General features: G+C 38.6%; 1 protein-coding gene across 1 annotated transcript in view; it reads right to left on the minus strand.

The window, feature by feature from the left end:
* PCDH19 (protocadherin 19) overlaps window positions 1-12,503 on the minus strand; it is a 123,438-nt gene that overhangs the window by 42,959 nt on the left and 67,976 nt on the right. The window contains exon 4 of the mRNA XM_043459796.1: window positions 11,702-11,874. Coding sequence (XP_043315731.1) covers window positions 11,702-11,874 — 173 coding nt within the window. The remainder of the gene's footprint in view (window positions 1-11,701; window positions 11,875-12,503) is intronic.

Consider the following 12,503-nt stretch of genomic DNA (forward strand, 5'->3'; position numbering starts at 1 on the left):
TTCTGCTTCTGTTAGGTCCCTACCATTTCTGTCCTTTATTGTGCCCATCTTTGCATGAAATGTTCCCTTGGGATCTCTAATTTTCTTGAAGAGATCTCTAGTCTTTCCCATTCTGTTGTTTTCCTCTATTTATTTGCATTGATCACTGAGGAAGGCTTTTTATCTCTCCTTGCTCTTCTTTGGAACTCCCCCAACAAATGGAAGATGTTAGCATCCTTAATTCCAGAAAAGATCACAGTTTAATAACATCAAGAGAGAAACTCATCAGGAGACTACCTGAGGCCAGTTTAAAGGAACCAGAGAAGTTCATCAGGAGACTATCTGAAGCCAGATTAAAGAAGTGAAGGCCCTACACACACTCTGATCCTTAGTATCACCACTGTTGAACCCTTGCTATAAAACTCACCAAATCCTCCTGACTTGGGACAGATTTTGAGGCATTAGCCTGCTGTATCCCCTTTGCCTGGCAAAGCAATAAAGCTCTTCTTTCTACTTCACCCAAAACTCTGTCTCCAAAATTCTATTGGTCACTGGTGCACAGAGGCCATATTTCCAGCATCAGTAATAACCTTCAGTGGACACTCTTTAATATCTCAAACCAAAGACTGGGCTAATTCAGAAACATGATTTGATAGTGAAGGCAGCTTTTCAGCATTCAGATATTTCACAGTGAGTAAATCAAATAATTATTCAGCATTCATTTGGACATTGATAGCTCTGGGCAAACCCATGAGGTTGTCTTCTTTGACACCCCTTTTCAGTGCTTTCCCCCACCTGCTGAGACTCTTATATTCTTCAATATTCTAGAAACCATCTCTCCCCCACATACACACCAAATCCCAAAGTTAGAAACAATCTAATAGCACTCATTTACAACTTAGTGTGAAACAGAATAAATGCATTCCCTCTTCCCAAAGGCTACCTGAAATTTGAACTATAATTGTAAAATGAAGTGCCTGACCCTCTGTTAAAGGTGTTATAGATAGCAGCAAGCAGATGAGAGGCTCTGAAATCATGCAAAGTAGATATTTTGAAAACTGAAATCTCCATAGTAATAATAGCACTTTCTATTTTTGAGCACTCATTATGTGTCAGGAAATAACACTAAGTGCTTTACCTGGATTATCTCACAACAACCCTGATAAGTAATTTCTGTGTTTACTCATATTTTGTAGATGATAATATTTAGGGCTCAAAAAATAAGTTATTTGAGTAAGGTTAATAGCTATTAAGAAGCAAAGATAAGCATGGCACTTTGTCTTATTCCAAAATCTGTATTCTTAGTCACTATGATGCTGTGCTTGTCTTCAGATTTATAGACACACTAGTGATGTTGATCTTAAAGAAAAGGAATAGGGTAGAAGCTGTTTTAGTGACTCAATGGGACTTGCTTATATTAGTTGGAACCTGAATTGATGGGACAGTGTCTAGATGATTCTAATGACAATTAGAATTCTCAGGTTTACCAGTGAGGATTAGGTATGACACCAACCTTATGGCAGAAAGCAAAAAACTAACGATCCTCTTGATGAAAGTGAAAGAGGAGAGTGAAAAAGTTGGCTTAAAGCTCAACATTCAAAAAACAAAGATCATGGCATCCAGTCCCATCACTTCATGGCAAACAGATGGGGAAACAATGGAAACAGTGAGAGACTTTATTTTTGGGGGGTTCAATAATCACTGCAGATGGTGACTTCAGCCATGAAATTAAAAGACGCTTGCTCCTTGGAAGAAAAGCTATGACCAACCTAGACAGCACATTAAAAAGCAGAGACATTACTTTGCCAACAAAGGTCCATCTAGTCAAAGCCAAGGGTTTTCCAGTAGTCATGCATGGATGTGAGAGTTGGACTATAAAGAAAGTTGAGCACCTAAGAATTGATACTTTTGAACTGTGGTGTTGGAGAAGACTCTTGAGAGTCCCTTGGACTGCAAGGAGATCCAACCAGTCAATCCTAAAGGAAATTAGTCCTGAATATTCATTGGAAGGACTGATGTTGAAGCTGAAACTCCAATACTTTGGCCCCCTGATGCAAAGAACTAACTCATTGGAAAAGACCCTGATGCTGGGAAAGATTGAAGGTGGGAGGAGAAGGGGATGGCAGAGGATGAGATGATTGGATAGCATCACAGACTCAATGGACATGAGTTCGAGCAAGCTCCAGGAGTTGGTGATGGACAGGGAAGCCTGGCATGCTGCAGTCCATGGAGTCACAAAGAGTCGGACATGACTGCATGACTGAACTGAACTGAAGACTTAGCCAACTGGAGTAGGGGGAGATGAATGTGTTTTCAAGGTTTTAACTTCTGCCAAAAATCTTCCTGTTCAAATAAGACAGGAACCTAAAGAGTCTCATTTGCCATGAAAGTCAAGATTTGAAAGAACTAAAGATATGATGTTGCCTATTGTTTCATATTTAATAGCTTACAAGTTTGTTGCCTATGCTGTTGTGAAGAATAATGGAATAGAGTTATTATTTCTAATAGCCAGAAACCTTCAAAAGATAAAATGTCTCTCTCTCATGAGGCCACTTCAATGAAACAGAACTTTAAATGAATTCACCCAGAATTCATTTTCTGATAACCTCCTTTGGCCCCTTCTGAATTTAGTACCTTTCAAATCACCTCTGGTACCTACCTATCTCACCTATTCCTCCAACTACAACAGTAGATCTTTGGGGTGCACATTTTGGGGCAATAACCAGTATTTACCATATCCAGTATTTTATCATGATACCTAAAATCCCACAATATTCTTCTGACTTTTCACCTGCACACAAATGCTTAGTACTGAAGGATTTGCTCTAAAATGACTCTAGATACCGACAGTCCACTGATAATCTCTTTAGGCCACCATGGGTAACTGCCTTGCAGTCTCTCTGCATGGCAAAATAACTGGTTTAAGGGCTCCATCCTTCCTAATTGCAAAAGCATCTGTTTTGTCTACCCACCTTAGGCTGTGCATAAGTCTCTAAACAACAACTCTTCTGATGGCTCCAAAGGTCAGTTCAAACCTTTTCCAATTTGGTCCTTGGTGATTTTTCCATGGCTAAAGTTTTATTGGGGGTAAGCCTTATAGGAAGAGAAATTGAAAAGACTTCCTTGTCAAGCCACATTTCCAAAGTGGATGTGTCAAATTAGCTTTCATTGGCCCAAAATAAACAGATAATGAGCCACCTGGTAAGGACAAATATCAAAAATACCTGGGGCAAAGACCTGATCCTGGATGATAAAAAAGCACCTACAGTAAGAGAGGAAAGCCATCTCACAGATATTTTGTCTATACAATAAGGAAGTAATACATGATTTTGGTATTCTTGAAATTGCTTTTTAAATCAGGACTCAATTCTTCATATTTATTTCATGAGAAAAGATTTAAAGGGAAGATGAACAGAAAAAAAAAATATTTCATAAATATTTAAATGGAAAGTTCAGTTTGTTTTCCCATCCTGATGGAGTTTATTTATGGTGCTTAACCATCTTAATGATGGGACAGAAATAATGTTAAATAGATTGAAAAACCCAAAGAAGATAATGATCTTGATATTTCAATGGACTGTTTCAGTATGTGAATCAATCATATGATTTATCCCTATAAAACAATTTGATTTGCTTCTCATCTGTTGTCCTATTGCCAGCATCCCTGCTTACCATGGCCTACAGAACTTGCTTTATCATGAAGCAATTGGAAAAAATTCACCTAGCAAATCACCCAAATAGAGCTTAATTTTATCTCACATGCTATCTCGGGGCCTGGCTTCCAGTATTCCTCCAAAGGAATCCCATTACACCAAAGTGTCTTTTGAAAAGGATTTTGCTTTCCAGCTGAAGTTGTCTTAATTAATTCCTTCACTGATCCCATGCAATCTATTCCATACTAGACCATTTGTGCTACTGGGCCATAAACTCCTAGAGAATGAAATTCTTAACTGCTCAGTGTGCTCCCTTTATATAGCCTCCATCCTCCAATTCTTTCCAAGTGCTCAGAAATATGGAAATTCTCAGTGTCAACCAGTCAGGAAAGCCCTTGGTATTTATTCTCTTGATGAATAATGAATCCTTTACTATAAGTAATTATTAATAATAATAAAATTTAAAATAGACAATGACTTTGAGACAACTAAAAGTTCCAAGTGGATCAAGAAAACATTATTATATAAAAAAGAGGAAGAATGCTTTTATTTCAAAGCAGATAAACTTGCACTGTCCTAAAAGAATTCTGACCAAAAAGCCTAAGCCAAAATAATGCTAGCAAACAACCACTAAGAGCATGGATGTTTCCAGTAGTTCGGCTGGAAACAGTAGTTCAGTCATGTACCCCCTTTGTAACCCCATAAACTATAGCCCACCAGGCTCCTCTGTCCACAAGGGTTCTCCAGGCAAGAATACTGGAGTGGGTTGCCATGCCCTCCTCCACAGGATCTTCCCAACCCAGGGATTGAACCCAGGTCTCCCACATTGCAGGCGGATTCTTTACCATCTGAGCCACCAGGGAAGGCCAAGATTACTGGAGTGGGTAGCCCATCCCTTCTCTTGGGAATCTTCCCAACCCAGGAATTAAACTGGGCTCTCCTGCATTGCAGGTAGATGATTTACCAGCTGAGCTACTTGGGGAGACCCTCCATTAGTTAAGGACAACATTTTATTTTAGTGGCCACCTTACCAATAAAATGGTAGGAGTCCATTTATCTAGTGCAACAATGTAGTTGAAATAAACAAAAGCATCCACCTGTCACCTCTCTTCCCACCTACCCAGCCATTGCTAAAACTGAGAATGGATAAAGGTCCTGGACCTCAAAAGGAAAGAGAGACTGGGTATTGAATATCACTGAGTACTTCCTAACCAGAAAGGTAAATAGACATGTCAGAGATTAAACTTACCATTTTACAATGACATTAACTAAAATTAAGCAGGAAGTTCAATCTCAGAGCAGACGAATTTAAAAAGAAAATTCTTAACATTGTGACTGTTCAAATTAGAACATCAAGGAAGACTCTTTCATGACACTCTTATTAAAAATATGATCTTGACTGTAACCATCTTCTTTTATAGTTTCTTCTGCTTTATTGGCACAATATTAATAAGGTCCATATTAGTCCCAGGCTCTATTCTTAGAAATATTTCTAAAATAAGAAAGAGTTCTTCATTTCATCATTGAGCTGAACTTGGTCACCCCAGTAAAACCCAGATAAGCAAATCTAAAAAGGAGGGGGGATCAGGATGGGGAATACATGTAATTCCATGGCTGATTCATGTCAGTGTATGACAAGACCCACTGCAATGTTGTAAAGTGGTTAGCCTCCAACTAATGAAAATAATTAAAAACAAACAAACAAACAAAAAAAAAGGTGGTAATTTTCACAGTCAATAACAGAAGTAGCTGACACTTTCCCAGAGCTGGACATATTGCTGAATGAATGAATAACAATATTTACACATGGATTATTCCTACCTGGTATTAGAATGCTGTATACCTGAGGCAAGATAAGAAAACCTGAAAGCCATATATATAGAAACTCTGTATACATATACATTACTGTGTTCAAGTAATTAAACATTTTACCTGGTATGTTTTCAAGAGGCTAAAGACATCTTTAAACAATTCTATATGTGCAAAACCAGGGGAGAAATAACCACATGAATTACAAAACAGTATATCAAGCCTCAAAGATGCTAATTTGAGTCCAGGGGGAGCTAATCAACCTCTTTGCTGAAGTAAAGATAAACCTTTTTGACAGCAAATGCTATCTGATAAAATGGAATTTTCAATTACTCTATGAACATCTGGTTCATGCTACCATTTCTGGAGCCCAGCAGCACCCTGTCTTGCAATGTCACAAAATATTCTCCATTGAGAACTCCCTATTTTGCTAAGAGACTAATTGAAATGAATATTTGGCAATTTAGTGAGGTGAGAGGTGAGTCAGGGGATAGGTAAGAGGATAAGGAAGGGATGTTCAGTCATGGAATCATAATTTCATTAAAAGGCTATAGGAAACGAAATTACATATTATTGATAAAGTGTTGAAAGTGTAAATGTCCTAATACACCTGTGCTTGGAACTAGAATATGCATAGTGTGCAGCCTCCAGAATAGTTTCATGGCTAATTTACAACAGCGGTTGCCTTAGGCACAGCTCAAGTTCTTTAAATCCATGTTTTACACAACAAACATGTTAAATGATATACAGGTGATGAAAACAGCAAATGAATAAGTTTAGGAAAATGCAAAGAACCTACACTTTCAGAAATAAAGCAATCATTATATTGCATTTGGGTGCTTTTGAATGTGAAAATCAGATAGATGTTCTCACAAATTTCTGTACATTGCTTCCATTTGGTATCAATGAGCATGGGAGGAAAACCAATTCAGTGTTGTAGTGAGCTCCAAATTAGGTGCATATTATAGCAATTAAATTCATCTTTTCAGCTGATGAATTTATAATCAATAATTAAAGCATAAGGTAAGAGAGATCGAGTGTGATTTGAAACAAATTAGCTGGGCTTGGGATGAGTATGTACAGTTCTAAGACATGAACCCATAAACTCTAATTTCATCAGAATTACACATTTGAGTATTCATAATGGGATATACAAGTCATCACAAATGAGAATGCAAAGAAGCAAGGAGACAAAAGCCTATTAAACCCAGCACTATTCAACCCAGAAATAACCTCAACAGGAAGGGGTTGCAGTCCTGTGAAACTCCCAAATGTGCAACAAACCCACGAGCCTCTGGCATCTCTGAGCACTCTACTTTTTGGTTACTCTTCTTAGAGATTGTCTGCAGAAATTGCATAGGGCAAAATTTTTGTCCTTGCCAGAAGGTGTAATTTTACCAAATAACTCAAATTCAGGGAGGGAAAACATTGGTTAAAAGATTTGAGTGTGACTCCCCAACTCAGCACCAAATCAGGTGGTAAAATATGCTGAGTGACAACACTGACTTGTTTTCAAGGTACTCTGAGAGCTACAGAGACATAGCATTGCAAAAAGTGCCATATGCCAGTAGAAAGTATAGGATAAAGAACGCTCCATCAGCTGCTTTTCTGGGAAGCCATGACAAGAGCTACAGTACTGGGGGCGAGCTGAGACATATTAATTCAAAAGCACTATAGATGATAAATGTAATTCAGACACCTGGCAACTAGGAAATTTGGCTCAGTCAAATTTGGCTCAGTCATCAACCCACTGATCAGGTTTTAGGCATGTTGCGAGTGATACTAGGATTGATAATAATTCAGAAAGCAGAGATTCTTACCATTCCATCTTATCTCCACCCTGACCCAGCTCACAGATGTGTTGGTTGGGGCAATCAGAAAAAACCAAAACCAACACAATTCTGTAAAGTAATTATCCTTCAATTAAAAATAAATAAAGTTAAAATAAAAAATATTGTAATTGCCTTCCAGTTAAATTTTTTTAAAGATAAAAAAAAAAAAAACAAGCAAGCTGATGGTATAAAGAAATGCTGCTGCTAAGTTGCTTCAGTCGTGTCCAACTCTGTGCAACCCCATAGACAGCAGCCCACCAGGCTCCCCCATCCCTGGGATTCTCCAGGCAAGAATACTGGAGTGGGTTGCCATTTCCTTCTCCAATGCATGACAGTGAAAAGTGAAAGTGAAGTCACTCAGTCATGTCCGACTCCTAACGACCCCATGGACTGCAGCCTACCAGGCTCCCCCATCCCTGGGATTCTCCAGGCAAGAATACTGGAGTGGGTTGCCATTTCCTTCTCCAATGAATGACAGTGAAAAGTGAAAGTGAAGTCGCTCAGTCATGTCCGACTCCTAGTGACCCCATGGACTGCAGCCTACCAGGCTCCTCCATCCATTCGATTTTCCAGGCAAGAGTACTGGAATGGGTTGCTATTGCTTTCCTCGACAAAGGAATGGGGGCTGTGGAAATTCCATCTGGGTGATGGGTAACCCAAGGTATCCAGGTGGCAGTAGCAGGGACACCCAGAGCCCAGCATCCATGGAGTCAATAGTGTAAGCTGGGGATTCTGTATACAGCAACAGCAGCGGTGATCTCACCACACTAATTATGATTACTAGTTATGTAATTAGTGTGATAGTTCTATGTTATCATTTGGAGCACTGTTTCTGGCTCTGCGTCTCTTGGGCAACTCAATATTATTTGAATGAATTCTTTATCTACCCAAATTAGTAAAATGTAGAACATATTGACTATAACCAGTATGTTTCCATTAAAATTAAAAGTAAAACAAACAAACAACCAAACAAACAAAAAAAAACCCACAATCTGAAGTCAAGGGTCTAAATCCAGACTCTTGCCCTTTGAATACAAAATTCTTCCAGCCATTCTCCTTTGGTTAAATATAGTGATCCTGGGTTCCCTTGTCTAGGAATGTTCTCAGAGAAAAGTAACTGAAAATTAAGGGATCTGAGAATCTCAAAGCACCCTTGACATTCACACTGAGCATTCTTTAGCTACAGTATAGTTAAAAGAATAAACTCCAAAGAAAGTTTTGGCAGTGTGAAGAAGCATAGGGCCCTGGTGTCTAAGAAAATGAGAAGCAAATACTGTTTGTACATTTTCCTCAAACACTGGCAACACAATATGAGCTCATTGAACAACTTGTTCCTGTTCAAGGGAAAAATTAACAGTTGCATAAAAGTATCTTTATTTGGAAAATCCTGAGGTTCTTCATCATCCATATGTCCATATATATGCAAAGAAAAATTCTGCACTAATATCCAGATTGGAAACATCACAGAGAGATCTACAGACATGAAATCCAAGGTGAGCTAAATTCCCCCAAACAAAGGCGTAAGGTGAACTGTATTGGGTATATTTGGTCCAACTTTGGAGTAATTCTGATAGGACCAGAAAAAATAATTATCAGGATCAGAGTTAGTCTGACAGCATCATTTTAACCCTTGTTCTTCTCCAGAGACATCCATTCAAATCTCAAAAATAGTTCAGCTCTGGCACCTTTTGGATTTCGGGGTACTTTGATTTGAGATGCCTAACACAGTATCAGTGAACCAAAGAGAACTGGGACCTTTTTTCCTCAAAATATCTTTGAGACTTTCAGCACAGTCTGAGTCCAGAGGAGATTCCATTTTCCCTCCTCACCTTTCTAAATCAGTAGTCCTCAGGAGCAAAAATACCATGTTGCCCTGGAATGAATCTAACTAGAACCACACTAATTATGATTACTAGTTATGTAATTAGAATGGTTACCAGATCAGGCAGGCATACATGATAAATTTGTTCATATTTGTCTTTCAACTACTGTGCCTTAGGATAAAATGAAAAACATTTATTATATGAATCCAAGTTTGAGAAAATTCTAAAAAAAATAAATTTTTCAATCATTGCTATTGTGTGAGGTAGCAATACTCAGCCCAAGTGAACTGGTGACATCATTTAGGAGGCTAGCCTAGAGTTGATTTAGGATACAATTAAGTACCATTAGGGGCTTCCCTGGTGACTCAGATGGTAAAGAATCTGCCTACAATGCAGGAGACCTGGGTTCGATCTCTGGGTTGGGAAGATCTCCTGGAGAAGGGAATGTCTACACACTCCAGAATTCTTGCCTGGAAAATTCCAAGGACAGAAGAGCCTGGCAGGCTATAGTCCATGGGGTTGCAAACAGTTGGACACGTCTGAGAGGCTAACACTTTCACTTAAGTACCATTATAGGAAGCTCAGTAGTGCTGGGATATCATAAGGTAGAGCCAGAGATGTAAGCAAGACTGAATTCCCTTCGTACCTAAACTTTAATGACTCAACCAAATTGTAAAGAACAAACACGAAGGATGGTTCAAGGTTTAGCCACTGCTAGAACAATGGAAAAAAAAATGAAGATACATGTATGAGAACTGAATACTGAGAAACAAAATGTAAAAGTGTGCCAAAACAGAACAGCAAAAATGTGTGTGTGTGATCCCCACCTTAAATGTAGGAGAGTCTTGGGATGATGCCATACATTTGCTTTAGAATCTCATTATTACACAATATACAGGATATACATACAATACATCCCTTTTGTAAGAAACACCCCCTCAGCAAAACTAGCTCCAGTCCACTGGTACTGTTTTCCTAGAGACACGGGCCAAAAAAAAAAAAAAAAAAAACAGATGTTGTTCTATCCAGGCACAAAGTGAGAATCAATTATGACTATTTCTTTTCCTGGAGTTATTTCATTTTAGAGAGCATCTAACTAAAACCCTTTCTGATATAAATGAAAAAGCATTTCTTTGAGACACAAGACTAGTAAATGATACACATCAGTCTGTATTCTGTGACATGCTGCTAATCCTCTGAGAATTAAATAGCCTCTGTTTCAGTTATATAAATGTTTAATTTTTTCATCTTTAGTCTTAGGTTTCTTGGAAAGTATATTATCTCTGCAGATGTCACCACTCACCAATTAGGGAAGGCAGCAGCTCACAATTGGTAGTGACTTACATATATTATAGACTTTGATACTTGGATCTGCTGGGAAAGGGATGGATTAAACAATCTAATAGAATCTACAGTGACAAACTTTTTCACCACAGAAAACATTTTGTTTTGTGGATCATGCATGTTTTTTTCCTTTGGATTCATTTACAAAACCAAAACAAAGCCATTTAATGATGCATACAGTGAAATGAAATAGTTGAAGACCAGCACATAATCACCATATTTTGTTTTCTCATCTTTAAGCCTTTTAGCAGCGGGGCTTCCAGCTGAGCTTGTGTCTAGCTACTCTCAAGACATAGCCAAGCATTCTGAAGCTTCACTGAGCCTAAACACCAAGCTGAATTCATAGTTCTTAATTGAAAAAGACAGGTTGTTTGCCTAGCATGTTTGCATCAGTAAAACATTGAAAATGACATCTGTGCCCAAGTCCATCTGAACATTCTGCCTTAGCTGAACTCTGCTAATGTTTTTATACCCTGGTTTATGCTTGGAATAAACCAGGGTATAAATAAACCAGTTTTAAATAGCTCCTCTTGCTAAAGCATGTGTGCTAGATTCCCAAAAATAGACTCTTCTTCATATATGAGGATGTCGTTCCTGACACGTGCTTTGAGGCATTTTTGACATGCACAGAATGTTACATTAAGTCAGCCATGTTTTCTTACTCTCGTGTCTCCTATGACCAGTGGCTTGCATTTGCCTGGTAGCTAGAGGGATTTGGTGGCATCACCACCTCATAGACAAAATGGGAAGTCTTTTACTCTGTCTCCTCAGTAAAGAGTATACAATATGTGGTCAGAGTCTCCTTCTGGGTAAAACTAACTAGCCTGATGTGGAAATAAAACTCACCCCTTTGATGTCATAAGTGCTGTGTTCTCTGCAGCTCAACTGATCGGTTGAATTTATGTACTAAAGCAAAAAGAAGCATTTATTCCTGGTGAGAAGGCATCTGCTCATTTCCTATGTGTGTGATGCAGTTATGATTGACAAGTGTGTATGCAATATGCATAGGTAGTCAGCTTTTTAAGTGCTTAAACGTAATGTTTATATGATCATAGTGAATCCACTCAGAGAGGGCAAAGAAGAGTCTGGACAGGTGTCAGGACATCTCAAAACCCTTTAGGGGCTGCTGAGGCATTAGAATAATACATACCTTCAATATACACTCATTACAGTAAAGAAAAGTACAGGAGTACAGTGAGCCTCTAAACATCCTGAGTTCTTTGGAATCTATGGTTGCAACTTATAGCCAATCAGCCCTTACCATGGTCAGGCATCTGAGATCCCATGGAGGTCACACTGGTGTTCAGCACATCATTGACAGCAGTGTCACAATACAGGCTTCGCTGGACATCATGTTCACTGTCGGTCTGGTCACTCTCCTCATGGCCGCTATCCTTTAGGCTGTTGCCCTCTAAGTCCTTGAAGGTGGAGCTGCTGGGTTGAAGAAAGAATGATAATTTATAACTGTGACAGATCTGATTTTTAAAAATATTTCAGAGCCAGGATGATGTCAGCTCTGTGATGAGGCCAACAGTGACTATATGGTCCAACAGGGCAGGAGGAAGAAAAATTTCTGTTTAAAAATCATGGAACATAACACTGTAGAGAGGTTCCCACTATTGGATGCTGATGAAGCTAATCACTTTCATTCACTTATCTTCAGGGCATCACTACAGGCGAGGCAGAAGGAACTACAATTCTGAAACAACCACCTGCAAAAAATCATCATCATTTCAGAAGGTTTTTTCCTCTTATGCAATCAAAATAAAATAATAACAGCTAAAGTTTACTGAGGGATTACTGTGCATGAGGCACTGTTCTAAGTGCTTGATATGAGTTCACTTTTTAAAATAATCACAACTCTATAAAAGAAAGGTGCTATTAATATTCACATTTCATGAAAAAAAGGCACACATAAGTTGAATAACTTGTCCAAGTTCACACAGCTGGTTAAAATGTAGCAGATTTAAGACCAAACACAGGTGGTCTGACTCCAGAGCCTGGCCCCTTAACCCCTATTTATACTGCCTCTCCAAAGATGTCTACTAAGCAACTGTGAAAAT

Source organism: Cervus canadensis, chromosome X, assembly GCF_019320065.1.
Source record: "Cervus canadensis isolate Bull #8, Minnesota chromosome X, ASM1932006v1, whole genome shotgun sequence".
Lineage (NCBI taxonomy): Eukaryota > Metazoa > Chordata > Mammalia > Artiodactyla > Cervidae > Cervus > Cervus canadensis.